Source organism: Salvelinus alpinus, chromosome 16 (genome assembly GCF_045679555.1).
Source record: "Salvelinus alpinus chromosome 16, SLU_Salpinus.1, whole genome shotgun sequence".
NCBI classification, from domain to species: Eukaryota; Metazoa; Chordata; class Actinopteri; order Salmoniformes; family Salmonidae; genus Salvelinus; species Salvelinus alpinus.
The window spans coordinates 18370109-18388988 of NC_092101.1; the positions used below are offsets into that span (position 1 = coordinate 18370109).

General features: G+C 41.4%; 1 protein-coding gene across 1 annotated transcript in view; it reads right to left on the reverse strand.

The window, feature by feature from the left end:
- ell (elongation factor RNA polymerase II) overlaps positions 1-18786 on the reverse strand; it is a 46444-nt gene extending 27658 nt beyond the window's left edge. The window contains exons 1-2 of the mRNA XM_071345181.1: positions 18272-18786; positions 17829-18001 (exon numbers count right to left, since the gene is read on the reverse strand). Coding sequence (XP_071201282.1) covers positions 17829-17963 — 135 coding nt within the window. The 5' untranslated portion in view covers positions 17964-18001; positions 18272-18786. The remainder of the gene's footprint in view (positions 1-17828; positions 18002-18271) is intronic.
- Positions 18787-18880: the final 94 nt, after the last annotated feature.

The window sequence follows — 18880 nt, forward strand, 5'->3', positions numbered from 1 at the left end:
GCCACCGAACTCGTGTATTTGCTGCACAACGCAATGATATGGGCAGCGACCATGTCATGCTTTTACAACATACACTGGTTATCAAGGGGCTAAGTACTGACGATTTTTTTAAATTGAGAGACGAGTTTAAAGTTCTTTAGACCATAATTTTCACTTGTCCTACCGCTTGCATGATGTTGAGTTTCAAACGACTGGCCTATCTGGGTGATGTTTTTTCCTCACTTGAAGGATCTGAATCTAGGATTACAGGGAGTTTACATACACTTAGGTTGGAGTCATTAACTTGTTTTTCAGCCACTCCACAAATTTCTTGTTAAACTACAGTTTTGGCAAGTCAGTTAGGACAGCAACTTTGTGCATGACATGTAATTTTTCCAACAATTGTTTACAGAGAGATTATTTCACTGTATCACAATTCCAGTAGGTTAGAGGTTTACATACACTAAGTTGACTGTGCCTTTAACAGCTTGGAAAATTCCAGAAAATTGTGTTGTGGCTTTAGAAGCTTCTGATAAATTATGTCAATTAGCCTGAGTCAATTGGAGGTGTACCTGTGGATGTATTTCAAGGCCTACCTTCAAACTCAGTGCCTCTTTCCTTGACATCATGGGAAAATCAAAATAAATAAACCAAGACTTCAGAAAAAAAATTGTAGACCTCCACAAGTCTGGTTCATCCTTGGGAGCAATTTCCAAACGCCTGAAAGCACCACGTTCATCTGTACAAACAATAGTATAAAAAGTATAAACACCATGGGACCACGCATGCGTCATACCGCTCAGGAAGAAGACCCGTTCTGTCTCCTAGAGATGAACGTACCTTGGTGCGAAAGTGCAAATCAATCCCAGAACAACAGCAAAGGACCTTGAAGATGTTGGAGGAAACCGGTACAAAAGTATCTATATGCACAGTAAAATAAGTCCTATATTGACGTAACCTGAAAGGCTGCTCAGCAAGGAAGAAGCCACTGCTCCAAAACCACCAATAAAAAGCCAGACTATCCAAAACCACCAATAAAAAGCCAGACTACGGTTTGCAACTGCACATAGGGACAAAGATTGTACTTTTTGGAGAAATGTCCTCTGGTCTGATGAAACAAAAGACTGCACTTTTTGGCCATAATGATCATCGTTATGTTTGGAGGAAAAAGGGGGAGGCTTGCAAGCAGAAGAACACCATCCCAACCGTGAAGCACAGGGGTGGCAGCATCATATTGTGGGGGTGCTTTGCTGCAGGAGGGACTGGTGCACTTCACAAAATAGATGGCATCATGAGGAAAGAAAATGATGTGGATATATTGAAGCAACATCAAGACATCAGTCAGGAAGTTAAAGCTTGGTCGCAAATGGGTCTTCCAAATGGACAATGACCCCAAGCATACTTCCAAAGTTGTGGCAAAATGGCTTAAGGATAACAAAGTCAAGGTATTGGAGTGGCCATCACAAAGCCCCCGACCTCACAATCCCATAGAAATTTGTGGGCAGAACTGAAAAAGCGTGTGCGTTCAAGGAGGCCGACAAACCTGACTCAGTTACACCAGCTCTGGTCAGGAGGAATGGGCCAAAATTCACCCAACTTATTGTGGGAACCTTGTGGAAGGCTACACGAAACATCTGACCCAAATTTAAATTGTTTAAGGCAATGCTACTAAATACTAATTGAGTGTAACTTCTGACCCACTGGAAATGTGATGAAAGAAATAAAAGCTGAAAGTCATTCTATACTATTATTCTGACATTTCACATTCTTAAAATAAAGTGGTGAACCTATCTGACCTAAAACAGGACATTTTTTACTAGGATTAAATGTCAGGAATTTTGAAAAACTGAGTTTAAATGTATTTGGCTAAGGCGTATGTAAACTTCCGACTTCAACTGTATATTTTTTCTTCTTCTACTATGTTATTGACTTGTTTATTCCATGTGTAACTCTGTGTTGTTGTCTGTTCACACTGCTATGCTTTATCTTGGCCAGGTCGCAGTTGCAAATGAGAACTTGTTCTCAACTAGCCTACCTGGTTAAATAAAGGTGAAATATATATATATTTTTTTAATATTCAACGTGCGGGACAAAATTGAGGCTATGATTAAGAAGTTGGAGCTCTTCTCGGTCTGCATTAAGGACAACACACAGGTCTTTCCATCATTGTATGATTTTTTGTGTGCAAATGAGCTCAAGCTTATGGACAATGTCAAATGTGATATAGCGAAGCACCCGAGTGAGTTGGGTGCGCAATTACGCAGGTACTTTCCTGAAACAGATGACAAACAAATGGATTCGTTATCCCTTTCATGCCCTGCCTCCAGTCCACTTACTGATATTTGAACAATTGTGCCTCAGAAATTGCAACAAGCGGTTCTGTGATTTAAAAAAAAAAAATTTATCAGCTGTGCTCCGAGTATCCTGCCTTGGCAAATTGCACTGTTAAAGACACAGATGCCCATTGCAACCACGTACCTATTTGAGAGTGGATTCTCATTAGCATGAAAACTAAATACAGGCACAGACTGTGTGGAAAATGATTTAAGACAGACCCTCTCCAATACAACATCGCAGAGTTATGTGCATCCTTTCAAGCACACCCTTCTCATTAACCTGTGGTGAGTTATTGACCATTTCAATGTACAAAAGGTTAAATAAAATTATCCTATAAGAGCTCGTTGTCACTTCCCACGAGCCGGGTTGTGACAAAACCTCACTCATTCTTATGAGTACTAAATGTATCGTATAGTGTGTGGCAAGCTTACAATGAAGGCAAAAAACAACATTTGAGAACGTGTTGACCCTGGTGCTAGAAAGCATACGCAGCTGGAGGTTGAATGTTTGCTGAAAGGGTACGGGACTATAAAAAGTTTAGGAACCACTGCCTTTGTACTTGTTGGTAAGTGATGTTTTTGGGGATTTGAATATTAATACTTTTATAAATACCTGCAGTCAAATTGTGCACTAGGTAATAGATAATGCAGAACACGTTCATTTTGCCCGCTAGATCATTTTTTATGATGTAGTTCTCATTAAGAAGCCTACAGGTACTAGTTTCCCAAAAAAACAACAGTTTAAGGCAGTCATGCGTGTTGGTTTACAAAGAAGCAAAATTAGCAAAATGGGAGCTTCGTGAGGTGAGTCACTCCTGCAGGGGAACTTAAGTGAGGTGATTAAGTTACACTTGAAATTCAATACTAATGTTTGCCAACTATATATCTTATAAGTTAATATGTGCCAAATACATTCTCTTCAGCTGGGGTTTTCTAACTTTAGCTAAGGGGCTAACGTTAACTTGCAAGATAAAGCTTCTTGGTAACAGTAGCAGAGACAATCCCCTCCTGGATTAAGATCCCTGCGGTCTAATATTTGTTTTGTGTGTGCTGCAAACCGCATTTTGAGATACTTGCATAACTTTGAGCTGGGTTGCCTGTCCTAGTAGTAAATTATTGCATGTGTTCATTACCATTTACATAGCATCTGCTATGAGAATTCCTTAGTACTTGTTAGCATTCTGGTAAGTTTTATGGGCTTTTTTTTTTTACTTTGGAAAACAATAACAATAGCGCCCCTTGTGTGCACTACCAGTAAAACTGTATATCCCGGGATGGCACGGTATGGACATCTGGATACCACCCAACCCTAGATCGCAATGTGCCCAACAGCACAGCCAAATTATATCGAATGACATAGGCAGACTTAAGAAACCGACATCAGTTGTGTGAATAGGCATGAGAAATACTTCATCAAAAGCCGAATAGAACTATAAACAAAAAAAGTTGTGATCAAATTCTTTAATGTTATGAGCAAAATAACTTTGGTAAACAAGTTGTACACAAACTTCCACCCATAGCATGTGGGGTTTTGGAGCCCCATCAGTGTAATCATCCGTTCAACCTACAACAAAGCCTGACCGTGTACGAATGTGTGAGAGAAAAATAAGATTGAAGAACAAGTTCCCCCTTTCACCTTAGGTAAAGCTTTAAACCTATTACACAATGGTGTAAACTGCTACTGCTAAAGAAGCCATGGTAGCAGCACAGCAGACAGCTTGGCAAATGTCAGTGTATAGCCTACTCTATCCAAGTCAAGCAGACCTAGCCATAAACATACCACTACTGAGGAAACTTTTGGTTGCATGATGAGACTTAAGAGCATAACATGATTTTCCTGATGGGAGACAAAGCACAAAAATTAATTCCACTAAGCAGTGCCAAGCTTCTATAAGTTAGCCTGCCTATGTAATGAACAAAGGAACAATATTCCGAGGGAAAATGCTTGACGACAACTGACAAGCAAGAGGAAGTCCATCTGGTTTCCTTCCTCATTGACACGTCTAGAGCTCACGTGAACCATAAAGTGAGGCTAGCCTGCCCAGAACAGCCTTTGGAAAGACCAGGGTCGAGCTGCAACTGAGGGGATGCTGGCACTGCAGAACACCCAACCACTGACTGAGAGCCCTACAAAATGTTTTATTATGCGTCTGTCCTATATCTGAGAGATATGATCAGTAAATTTTTTACATGCATTTATGCCCTTATTTTAGGCACTAATCTTTATCTATGCTTAAATGTTACTGGCACCGGGAACCTTCAGACGAGTTTTGAGGCTTGTGGAGGCCCTAGAGCAAAACAGAACATCATCGTGTTCGTGAGAATCTCATCTTTCAATAGAGTGTAGTTTGTAGGCCAAACCGTTTGGACGCTACATCCGATTTTGTGAGAAGGCCGATTTTCGGGACGTCTCATGGTTTAACAAACACCGCTTTAGCTCTGCCACCTTTCACCGCAGATGCGGCAATATCGGCGGATTGAGACGCAGCTTGGATTTTTTTTTTATGTTAATTTGATTTTACACAGGGGCGTGACCATTGTAGGTTAAGGGTTAATGCAAGTGAGCACTAGCAAGAGACCATTGGTTAGCGATGTTTCTGTAGCGCTCCTGTGATGGCAGAGTTACACCTGCTTAAATTTGGCACATGTGACAAATAAAATTCAATTTATGTCAAGTCATAATATCATTCTGCCAGGTAGGCATAGGTTACTTTGAAGTTAACATTTAATTAAGAACGCTTTTGGGAAAGCATTTCCATCTCCCAGAAGGTTATCATTAGCATCGCTAACGGCTACACACACAGGTTTCAGAAAGTGGCTAGAAAATATGAAATTACTGATGCCTTTTCTTGTCATGATTAAGTTCAATACATTTAGTTGATTTCCTACTAAGTTCCATACATTATTTTATATTGTCGAATTCTGTTTTAATGTCTGGATTCCGTCCACGTTCTCCGCAATGCGGATTTTATAGGGCCCTACTGAACAGCCACAGAGCTCACACTGGCAGCTGAGAACATAGCACCTTGAACAGGGTAGCCCCTGGCATGCGTACTTTCCCATTAGTCATATAATTATGTTTTTTAGTGTTCTCAAATCATGGGTGACTTGACACATCAAAAAGGTTCAGGTTCTTCCTTTGCCACATCCTTATGAGAATGAGGTGCTAACTTGAACACACTATGTGGTGAATGCAGATTCAGTGCAAATTGGGCATAAAGACAACGCACAAGAATGTAATAAAACCAACACCTGTGGTCAGATTTGAGTGAATGATTTGGAATGTGTGATGCAATGTGAAAATTTTAATTTCACAAGTAACAATTCCAAACAGTCATTGAAAGAGGCACTTCATATTCTAACCAACAGAATAGATATCTTCTCCCAGATGTTTTCCAATACAACCCATCCCTTTCCTGGGAAGTGATCCCCTCTGGTTTCACCTAGACATGTGCTCAGTCCAACTAGCCAGCCAGACCTTTAATGGAGCCTGCACATTCAGTCCCCCCCACCACTGGAATATAAAACAGAGCACCGAATTTAGCTCCCCCATCCCCCTCCACTGACAGAGTGCAACACTCAGCCTGTTCATTTGAATGGGCTGCTGACATGTCACTATTCTCTGGGACTGGAGCCCAGAATGTTCTACAGAGCTAACCTTAGGACAGAATGTGGCCCCTGACTAGGTCTGGGGCGATAGCAGTATTGCAATACGTGTTGCGGCAAGGAAACAAAAAACAAAGCACATTGAACTTCTTTAGGAAAACAGCCCCAATCCTGGAAACAAAGATTACGTGTGACTAGATGACATTTACTTTCCAAGCTATAGCACACAATATTTTACATACAGCAGGTTTTTAAAGGACCAAAGAGTTGCCTGCTTTGTGTTTTAATTTTTGCCATGGAAAAATATTGCAATACTGGTAAAGTCACAGCCCTAATTCTGACCGTGACTCAATGACAGGGCCATGGAGGTTCACACAACACCAGAGAATGGCCACCAGCTGGTGTCATGCAACAAAGTAAGAAACAAATCTGATTGAGTCTAGGCCCAAGATTTCTACTCTCCGGGGAGTACCTTTGTAAGACAAAGACTGATAACACGAGGTTAGAATAGAGAGTTGAGCGATGGTGTTCCTTCAACATTCACCTGTTGTTGGCAGTTTAATGAGTGGTCTGGACACTGGGAAGTTATTGACCTGCAGACTAGTTGGCAAAGTGTCAGCTGTCTGAGTCTCGTGTTACCTGCATGCGAAGAGAAGACACATGCACAGACCCATTCCTGCCAAAGCAAAAGCACAATGTTTTCACTGGTGCTTTCCCCTTTTAACATTAGGGCTACTTTCTATTTGGATTACAGTCCTGCAATATAAGAGACAAGAATAGTTAGTCTTAATCCCCATCCACATGAACCTGCCTGTAACAAGACTAGCATGTCATGTGTCAGGGTCGGTAGGAGGGCTACTCCTAAAACATTGCAGGCCTCAATGTTCACCAAATAAACATCCCTATAGATAACAGCGCAGTGGTGTATTTCCCTCATCTCTCTGGGGAGATATTTGCACTACTATAAAACACTGGTTTAAAGTTTAAACTCAATGTAACAAACGCTCACAAATCAATGAGGGTCATTGTGTTGGCTTATTTGGAATCACGTCAAAGGGGTCTCCACAGTTCTTTGAAACAAAAACGTACTACTTTACATAAAACTGCTTAATGTATTAAACCACATAGGCCTAAAACAGCTTAAATTAATGATTGACAGAAGAGGCTGTTTCCACATGGATAGATATAATAATTTGAATTTTTTTCACGTACCAGTGACGTTTGAAAATAATGACGACGTAACACCATTGTTCCACTCTTGAAAACGAAATCAAAATACTACGAGGTTAGGCTAGTTTGCAACAGATGTCTGTAGAGGAACTGAGCAATCAAATTCCTTAGAAAGAAAAATTCAAGTCGGAAAGTGAAGGTGACATTTCTATGAAGCTTCTACAAACAGCAGAAATTGGAACTTGAGATACATACACCTTACTTGAACTTTGAAAAATCTCAATGCATTAAAAAGGAACACTGCTGGGAGTTCCAGTTGTAGGTTGAAGTGGGGAAGACTATTCAAGATGTGACAGACAGCTCCACAGAGGACGCATTAAGGCAGGATTCTGCGTTTTTCGGGCAGAAAAGGACAGAAAACACAGATCTAAAATTATTCTTATTGGAAATACTGCTCGGCGTCAGTCAGAGTTTGCTCCAAATCATGAATGTAAAAGGACAAATTTTGTGTTTCAGTTGCACTTCTCTGGGTCAGATACATCTCTTTGCTTTCGTCTTGACCAATCAAATTCCACCATTCACGAACAGGCTTTGATCACCATACAGCGCTCCGACTGATGTGTACACTTTTCTCTGGTACTATTTTCCTGTGTTTCTCTCTGGTAGCAAGTTACCCGCAATGTTCAACAACTCATCGTTCAACACAATAGTCAAGTACAAAAGCATCACTAAGCTCGGGACCTTGGGACTGAACACATTCCTCTGCAACTGGATCCTAGACTTCCTGACAGGTTGCCCCCGGTGGTGAGGATAGGCAACACCTCAATGCTGACCCTCAACACAGGGGCCCCTCAGGGGTGTGTGTTTATCAGCACAAGTCAAATTACCCACATAATGCCATCCAATTATGGGACATTAACTAACCTGTGACAAAGGAACTAAAAGTAATGACAGATGCTGTTATGAGGATCAGGATCCTTCTGAATTGTCCAGGACTCATCTGTGAGGAGGTCAGAGGGCAGTGGAACAGAGAAGCTCCCCATGTGGGCCCAGGGCCTCAGACATGGTGTTAAGATCCAACAACAGCACCAGATCAGCTGTCAGGACAGGACATTATCTGGGGCAGCTCCCAACACTTGACTACTGGGTCATGTCTTTTACAGTGCAATGACTAGACACGAGACGTAGCAAGAATGCAGGTTAGGTCTGCTCTGTACACATTGACACCAGGCCGTCCAGTGTGACTAGCCCACGGCAGTCATATGCCTGTGGTTATGGTCTCGCTAGCGCCCCATTCATTCTGTTCAAACTGGGGAGTCAGCATTCCTTAAAAATCCATGGCATCAGGGCTGGCTGACCAGCACGAAGCAACAAAATCCAGACCAGTCGCTGTTACTTCCCATAGGGTCGGAAACCTTCCCTGTATCATCCCAGATAGCGTGAGACAAAAACGTTCAAAGTGCGTTCTTTGACAAATAAGGAAATGACATGATTTTCAGACAACGCAAAATATGGCCTACTGTTTAACAAATGGGCAACAAGCAGTAAGAAAGTACATTCTATTTTGGCTTATTTCAACTGACGGATTGCACGATTTGGAGGAAACGTCTTTATGAGGCTGGAATACATCGGTGACAGCCAATCAATTCCAGTGACAGTCAATCGAAGTCCTTCACCGGAGGCAACAAACGTGCATACTAAGTGAGGCAGGTAGCCTAGTGGTTAGAGCGTTGGGCCAGAAACCGAAAGGTTGCAGGATCGAGTCCCCGAGCTGACAAGGCAAAAATCTTTCGTTCTGCCCACTGTACCCCGCTAGGTCGTCATGGTAAATAAGAATTTGTTCTTAACTGACAACTTAAAAAGTAGGATAGAGGACAGCTCATTAAAGCTCAATCAGTCCCTTGTCTCTAGTGTCAAGGGGAAAAGTCAACCCAGAGCATTAACATCTCTCCTTGTGCCCACCAGCAAACTAAAAGGACTGAACAGGCTCTCCAATGACAAGATATGAGGCTTGTCTGCTCTGCTAGTTTGTGAAGCTACTTGACAAACATCTCTGTACTAGCAAGACTGGATCACGTGTGAGAAACATGTTTTTAACTCAGCTTATCAATGAAAAACTGGTTAGAAATTATAAACTTATCTTCATCCTTTTATCATACATAGAGCTCAATGCTGTGTAAGGAACGTCATGTAAAAATTCATTCTACCTGCACAGAAGCCAAGAATAACTTGGCCATTGAAACCAAAAGGCTTTGGGCCAAAACAGTGTCAATCATCCCACAAAGGGACACCAAAAGTTCAACTAAATTTCTATCCATTTTATTGAAATAGCCTATTGTAGGTGCAATCTTGAAGGTTTTGGCATAATTTCATACACTGGTTGCTTTTCTAAAAAAGGTTACTGCTTTAGTAACTGGAGGCATCTGGCGGCAAAATATACTTTGATGAAAACCAGCAGCCGTTTGAATAAACACTGCCTATCAAAAAACAAGATGGTACAGCAATAGAATGTTCTGAAAAGGTCTTGGATGGTATTCAATTCTTTACAACCTGCGCTTGTCTGACAATTGGGGGATATGTAGGGTAGAGGACGACCGCATCATAAAAAAGAGGCCACGTTTTAACACATTGCAGTACATTTATATCAAAGCTTCAAAGGATAAAATATCGCATTAGGGCATATTTTTCCTTGTGTGTTAGTCTCCAGATTGGCAATCCCCAGAATGGAGCTCGAGTTCACTATGTACTTCCACTCAGATGTACAAGCAGAGGAACGTGCTGACGTTGGCACTGCTCAAGTCATACATGGATAAGTCTGCCATGCTACCTGAGGACTATTGCACAACGTACTTAAACAGCACAAAGCTCTAAATGCTGTATAATAGGATTGGGAGGTATACCGTATTCCCGGGGTATTTGGAAAATAACAGGTTTTTCAATACCGTTTGTATTATACAATTGAGTATTTGTATATAAGTAAATACCTGCAGTCAACTTGTGAAATACGTTAGAAGACCACATTACTCACTTCATCGGTCACTACTTTTCTTTATGAAGCTTACAGGTAGTCCCGAGTCATGTGGTGTTTGTTTACAAGCACACAACAACGAGAGGTGATCTAGTATGGAATTCACAAATAAATTTGCCAGCCATGTACCTTAACTATTAAGTTAACTGTCTAAAAGGTGCTAAAAATGCACTGGTGTTGTTTTCAGTTTGCTAATTTAGTAGCTAGTTAAAGTGGTTCGTTTATTCAAAATCAGTCTCTGCTTGGTAACAGCATAGAATCCGCTCCTAGATCAAAAGCCGTGATGTCTGTTTTAAACAAGTAGCAAACTGAGTAGCATTTAAGTTCCTTGTACAGTTTAGGTCAGAGACTGTATAAAATGTTTGCAATGTGCTTGTTCGCATTCTCTGTGATTTTACATGTAGTTGTTAGCATTGCTAACTTCCGGATTACAGAACCTCAGTGAGGTTTAAAAACAGTGCCTCTGTTTAGGCTTGGTCGGCATACCGGTGTATTTGGAAATACCATTTAACCTGTTATGGCTGAAGGGGCAGTATTGAGTAACCTGGAAAGAGGTGCCCATTTCAAACGGCCTCGTACTCAATTCTTGCTCGTACAATATGCATATTATTATTTCTATTGGATAGAAAACACTCTAGTTTCTAAAACCGTTTGAATTATTTCTCTAAGTGAACCAGAACTCTTTCTGCAGCCCATTTCCTATTCGGGAGTGAGATTTCCAAAAGCGAGGTCTTTGTTCAAGAGCTTGTCTATAAAAGGGCATGTCACTTGGGACTATAGAAACACGTCATACACCTTCCCCTGGGTGTCAAGCGGAAGTGAGAGCAGAAATGAGTTGATTATCTTGTTCTGGGATTGAATACATCCTCTTGGAATGAGAGGTCCGCCATTATTATTTTTTTTCGAAGGCGTGAAGTTGGACCTGGAATCGCCTTCTGGAAAACCGTCGTTATGGGTGAATATGATCTCCGGCTTAGATTTTATTTGATACATGTCACAATATCATCCTAAAGTAAGTTTTTTCAATATAGTTTAATTATATTATTGAAATTTATTCGGGACTTTAGGCGTGATGCTTTGTATGAATTTGATCAAGAAGGAGAGGTTAGCGCCGCATGGCCAGTGTGCTTGCTAATTCAAGAGGGAAAGAGTTTGTTCTGGATCCAAACAAAGACGGTTCTGGACAAAGGACCCCTTGTACAACATTCTGATGGAAGATCAACAAAGATAAGGACCCAATTTGGGATGCTATTTCATATATCTGTCGAACTGTGCTATCGCTACCGATTACTTGGAATCAATGCTGTTGTGTGTTAGCTATTGCAGTAAGCTAATATAACGCTATATTGTGTTTTCGCTGTAAAACACTTAAAAAATCGGAAATATTGGCTGTATTCACAAGATCTTTGTCTTTCATTTGCTATACACCATATATTTTTCTGAAATGTTTTATGATGAGTAATTAGGTAGTTGACGTTGGTGTCTGTATTTACTCTGGCTACTCCCGTGCTATTTCTGACTAGCTATGATGGTAGCAGTAATGTAAAACTGATTTATAGCTCAAATATGCACATTTTTCGAACAAAACATAGATTTATTGTGTAACATGTTATAGGACTGTCATCTGAGGAAGTTGTTTCTAGGTTTGTTTGGTTGGATTTTGGTTAGTTAGGTTGGCTTTGTGCATGCTACCTGTGCTGTGAAAAATGTCTGTCCTCTTTTGTATTTGGTGGTGAACTAACATAAATATACGTGGTGTTTTCGCTGTAAAACATTTTAAAAATCGGACACGTTGGCTGGATTCACAAGATGTTTATCTTTCAAATGCTGTATTGGACTTGTTAATGTGTGAAAGTTAAATATTTTAAAAAAATAGATTTTGAATTTCGCGCCCTGCACTTGAGCTGGATGTTGTCATAAGTGTACCGACCTCGGGCTTGCAGCCCTAACAATACATTTTTATATTTGTAGCTACTTTAGTAAATACCTTCAGTCAACTTGTGCAATACGTTTGCCAATATAATCCTCCAACCACCGGCTTCTAGGGCATTATCACTTACATACCAGAACAGGAGAAAGCGGGAGCAGGGATTCCAGCTGTGTATTGTCAGGGGTCCCGTTTTATATTGAAAGCCAACAGTGTTTTTGCTTCAAGTGATCAAGGATATACAACTATATTTTTCCTTCACAGGAAATGCATTAGAGCAACACATTCAGCAGAACATTTAACTGTTATCAGATGACAACAGTAGTGCAATGCTATTTGGCTGGTAGCCACAGATAAATGAGCTTACTATGAAAAAGCCAAACAAATGCACAGCCATCATATTTGTAATGTTTATCATAAAAAGATTGCAGCCAGCTACATTTCATGTTTTGCTTAAAGTTTAGCTTGCATTTTACCGGAGAAAATAACTTAGAGTGCTGTCTGCTGATAGATGAGAATTTGCAAACAGCATTCTGAGTGCTGAAGTGCAACTGAAGCGCAAAATTAGTCTGATGCCGAGCAGAAATCACAATAAGCTTTTAAATTCAGCGTTTATAAAAGCGCAACTAGATATTTTACGCATTCTTTTTATCCTGCGTGAAAACCGTGAGCCCTACATTTAACTTGCAAGTACATGGCTGAATTAATAAGGTGATGGGGCATAATGTTAGCTTTCTGCCGTGATTGAGAAGTCAAAGCCCATTGGATGAGTTACATGTATAGTAGCCGCGATCTTGATTTCCTTACGTTTCTTTTCCTCTCCGTTTTCTCCGAGCAGAGCAGGCAGGCCTGTTGCCCTAGCAATGCCAGACTCCACAAAGACAGCGTGAAGCCTACACATTCTGTTCGATGCCTTCCTTCAGACAAGCAATTGTCAAAACTGTTCATTTGCAAAATGTTTCTCATTCACATCTCTTGTCAATGTCCCAACTCAACAAAAATGACATCTACCTACACATGCATAACTTTATGGAGCGGGATTGAATGTCTCTGCAATTAGTTTATTTTCATTTGCACTGGTTAGCATATTTAGCTGGTTAGCATATTTAGCTAGCAGCCTCCATTGAAAAATGCACTAATACTTGTGCTAATTTCATTAGCATTCTGGTAAGAAGGCCATTTTTTGGCACCCCCTTGTGTTCATTGCCGGTGTTATCGAATATCCTGGTATGGCACAAGGTCGGTATGACAATCTGGATACCGCCCAAGCCTACTGTATAATACCATTCTCAGAGGAGGACTAGACCTAGAAAAGGAAATAATTTATTATTGGATGGTGAAACAAGATGTGTTAAAACAATACTTTCTATATAACATCTTATAGGTTATCCTCCTGGTCAACATGGGGCCAGAGGCCTAAATGAACTGGCAGTGCTCAACTCTATTCCATCTACAACCAATATTTAATTTCACAAAGCAAGAAGCAATAAAAGATTAGTCATTCCGCTGTGTGTTTGGAATAGACAGAAGTCCCCAGAGAGGAAAAACAGGACCAGCCAGACCTTGGGAACTCACTTCATAGCCGTTTTTTAAATTTAACTAGGCAAGTCAGTTATGAACAAATTCTTATTTACAATGACGGCCTACACCGGCCAAACCCAGACGACGCTGGGCCAATTGTGCGCTGCCATATGGGACTCCCAATCACAGCAGTTGTGAAACAAATATAACACAAATCATATTAAAGTCACGACACCGATATTAGCATTTCTCACACATCATGTTCAAATCTATAAGTGACTGTAGCGACTCAAATGTTAGATAATTTCAGATGATTAAGACAATGCTAATATCGGTACCATGATTTGAATGTGAATCAAATGCTAAAAGTTTAGCATTTGGAAGAAGAGTAAGGGAAATAAAACCAACGCATTTATTGCTTTCATACCTTGTACATAGACTACTTACAGGATAAGGAAACCAATATGTCATTGTGTAATTTGGGTGAATATCCCTTTAAGGGACTACTTGGCATGTCTGTACGGGAGGACTTGCTCAAGGGTACAGACAGATTTTTCACCTAGCGGGCTCTGGGATTCGAACAAGCAACCTTTGGATTAATGGCCCAACGCTCTTAACCTCTACGAGAGACATTTCAAAACTTAATTCCCTCAGCAGTGGACAATGGAGCCTTGGGATGAAAGACATTAAAAAAATGCCACTATTCATCAACTACAAAGCTGCATCCTCTGAAAATCAGCACCAAGCTCAGGCAGGGCAATAAAAGAGAAAAGCTATCCCGCATCGCCACAGATCACAGCGGTCCAATCCCTCCAGTTTAACTACCACACATTTCTACCAGCATGTCAAATGTGCAACCAGAGGGAAAAGCTCTTTACTTCACACAGAGACGCGTACAAAGCTCTCCCTCGCCATCCGTTCGCCAATTCTGACCATAATTCTGTCCTCCTGATTCCTGCTTACAAGCAAAAATTAAAGCAGGAAGCACCAGAGACTCGGTCTATAAAAAAAGTGGTCAGATGAAGCAGATGCTAAGCTACAGGATTGTTTTGCTAGCAGACTGGAATATGTTCTGGGATTCTTCCATACACCACATCAGTCACTGGGTTTATCAATAAGGGCATAGATGACATCGTCCCCAGTGACTGTACGTACATACCCCAACCAGAAGCCATGGACTACAGGCAACATCTGCACTGAGCTAAAGGCTAGAGCTGCCGCTTTCAAGGAGCGGGACTCTAACCCATAAGCTTGTAAGAAATCCAGCTATGCCCTCTGACGAACCACCAAACAGGAAAAGTGTCAATACAGCACTAGTATTGAATCCTACTACACCGGCTAAGACGCTCATCGGATGTGGCAGGCCTATTGCAAACTATTACGGACTTCAAAAGGGCAGCACAGCCGCAAGCTGCCCAGTGACACAAGCTAAATTACTTATATGCTCACGTCGAGGCAAGTAACACTGAAACATGCATGAGAGCATCAGCTGTTCCGGACAACTGTGTGATCATGCGCTCCGCAGCCGATGTGAGTAAAACCTTTAAACAGGTCAGCATTCACAAGGCTGCAGGGCCAGACGGATTACCAGGACGTGTAGTTTGAGCAGTCGCTGACCAACTGGCAAGTGTCTTCACTGACATTGTCAACGTGTCCCTGACTGAGTCTGAAATAACAACATGTTTCAAGCAGACCACCATAGTCCCTGTGCCCAAGAACACCAAGGTAACCTGCCTAAATGACTACTGACCCGTAGCACTCACGTCTGTAGCCATGAAGTGCTTTGAAAGGCTGGTCATGGCTCACATCAACACCATTATCCCAGAAACTCTAACCCCCCTCATTTGCATACCGCACCAATCTCTATTACACCCTACACTACCCTTTCCCACCTGGACAAAATGAACACCTATGTGAGAATGCTATTCATTGACTACAGCTCAGCGTTCAACACCATAGTGTCCTCAAAGCTCATCACTAAGCTAAGGACCCTGGGACTAAACACCTCCATCTGAAACTGGATCCTGGACTTCCTGACAGGCCATCCCCAGGTGATAGGGGTAGGTAACAACACATCCTCCACTCTGATCCTCAACACAGTAGGCCCTCAGGGGGTGCGTGCTCAGTCCCCTCCTGTACTCCCTGTTCACTCGTGACTGCATGGCCAGGCACTACTCCAACACCATCATCAAGTTTGCCGATGACACAACAGTGGTAGGTCTGATCAACAACGATGAGACAGCCTATAGGGAGCAGGTCTGCGACCTGGCCGCGTGGTGCCAGGACAACAACCTCTCCCTCAACGTGATCAAGACAAAGGAGACGATTGTGGACTACAGGAGGACCGAGCACGCCTCCATTCTCATAGACGGGGCTGTAGTGGAGCAGGTTGAGAGCTTCAAGTTCCTTGGTGTTCACATCAACAAACGATCATGGTCAACACACACTAAGACAGTCATGAAGAAGGCACGACAAAGCCTATTTCCCCTCAGGAGACTGAAAAGATTTGGCATGGGTCCTCAAAAGGTTCTACAGCTGCACCACCGAGAGCGTCCTGACTGGTTGCATCACGTACGGCCCAGTACATCACTGGGGGCAAGCTTCCTGCCATCCAGGACCTCTATACCAGACGGTGTCAGAGGAAAGCCCTAAAAATGGTCAAAGACTCCAGCCACCCTAGTGATACTGTTCTCTCTGCTACAGCACAGCAAGCAGTACGGGAGCACCAAGTCTTGGTCCATAAGACTTCTGAACAGCTAATCAATGGGCTACCCAGACTATTTGCATTGTACTCCTAACAATGTAGCCTAGTCTTTAAATTAATGTTTGTTTAGTGGGCAAGACAATGCAACAGAATTATGAAACGATGCGCTTCAAAGACAAGCACAGCAGACAAAGACAAGCACAGCAGGATATCATTCATGTTCTTATTACCTACATCAAGGACACTGTTAAGTGTTACCAGGGTAGGTAGCTGATGTCAAATATCACTGGCTGTGTTGGGCACTTCCTCTTCCCTAACTTAATTTAAAGACAATCATAAAAACACTTGCCATACTACCTATAAAACTTGTTTGTTATACTGTAGCTAGCTTGCATGACCAGGCTTTTCTCAGTCAAATATTTAATGAGCCAGCCAGCCAGCTCCCCAATTAGAATCAAGCAAGGGAGGAGTAGAATCAAAAAAAGGTAGGGAGGGGACCTTTTATATTGCTAGCTAACATAATTCTCCAAGTCCATGACTGACTATCATCACCACAAGAACATTGTTATTTACTAGCTTTTAAAAATGATAATCGCTGTAAATGGGAGAAGGTTAAACTGACCAAAACTGCAAGATCGAGCAGGCAATTTGGGCTACTGATTTCTAGCCTTAAAAGCTCACTTTACAGGACTGTCAGAAGCAACAGAGCAAAGCAACGTAACCTAGGGATTTTTATTGCACTTTACTTGTGGATTACAATTCATGCATAGCTGGCTAGGTAGCTAGCTGATGACATTGCTCGCCAGAGTTTAATGTTAACTCGGCAAACTTAGCTAGCTACTAAACTTTTCCAAATGTCATCGATTGGCAAAGTTAGCTGTTCAACACCACTAGCTAACGTTAACTGTTTTTAGCTAACTAGACTGCTAACTACATAAAATATATGGTTGTTATAACGTTCGCCCCTAGCTCCATTACAGACCCCGAATCAAAGGATTAACAGCAAATCTAGGTAACAAGTTGGTTAGTTAATGTTGGCTAGCTAGTTTACATTGCTACCTAGCTAGTTAATGGAGTTGACCGTTAACTAATCGATTCCGACTAGTGGTTGTAACGACAAAAACTATATAGCTGAATTCCTACCTATGTTGACAAGAACACTTGTTATGCGAGTTAGCGAGCCTTCGGGATAAAGCTAGCTAGTGTTATATCTGAAACACATTGGTAGCTACCAGCCTCGTTTGCCACAACGTTCAGGTTTTTAAAAAAGTTAACTAATCTGTATAAAAATAATAAATTAAAAAAATATTGCTCAGTTGCCTAGGTAAAAAGGACTAACTTTTCTAGTGAGTAATTAACTACCATCTAACTCATGTAAATAAAATAGCTAAACGTTAGCTAAGTGACTATCGAACCAAATAAGCTTGCTGGCTAGTTCTAGTTGAGCTGGCATGGTTTGGCAGTGAAGTAACGTTACCATATCCACTGCTAGCTCTGTCAGCCACCCAGCAAAATAGACCCGTGTAGTTAAATAACAATGTACTTGAGTTAACTTACCTTGCTGCTCTGATAACCTTCAAATGCTTTCAAGGCGCTGTCAGTGAGTTTTACGTGAAAGACGGAGACATTACTGCCATTGCTCACTCGTCCACAAGACAATCCGTAGCACTGCTCCTCCTTCAACGCCGCCATCTTGCTACCATTTCCTCCACGCTCACGCACGAACAGCACTGTGTCGTAAACGCACAAACCTATCATTAGCTTAACAATGAATATTCATGCTACGTGCATTGCGTGATGAAGTCACAAGTTAAATTGAAACATGCTAAATAATATATATAAACATATCCACGTGACATAAGGTCGACACATTTATAAGGAGGATTAATCATAAACTGTTTATTTACTTCAATATAATGAGGCATTGAGAATAGAATGTGAATCATTAAAAACATGAGACATGTCTGGTCAGTGGCTACCAAAGTAAAGCAGATACACACCAGAGATCTGCAAGGAAGAAACACTCGGTCACTGGACAACGTCAACGAGACGTCATTGTCTGACTGAATCCATGAGTTGGGAATGTCCAGTCAATAACAAATTGGTACAAAAAAAAATAAAAAAATTGGACATGAGAGGAAATGCTCTAGTTTGCTAGCTGTAAAGCCAACCAGCAAAATAGATCCAAACTCATTCCATGGAGGGTAGCTCCATTGTACTTGATTGATGAATTAAGATCACTGATTAGTTAGGAATTCCCCTCACCTGGCTGTATAGCTCTTAATTGGACACAAATTGAAAGAAAAAGCACTGCCCTCAACGGAATGAATTTGACACCCCTGCTCTAAGAAAATGAGTACCTGTTGTCTGACACATATACAGTTTATATTGAAAAGGAGCAGTGTCAAATATAAAATAGACAAACAAAATCAGTGTTTTCTACCTCCTGTAGTGTTATAAATCCATTTACTTTGACAGTAACAAGCTCTCATTTGACTTAAGTGTGTAGGCGTGTAGTCTATGTACTGTAATAACAGGAGGTGATGAAGTGCTCCCAACCTGTCAAACAGAGATTGACAGTTGTACGGGTGACAAGACAACTTAAAGAT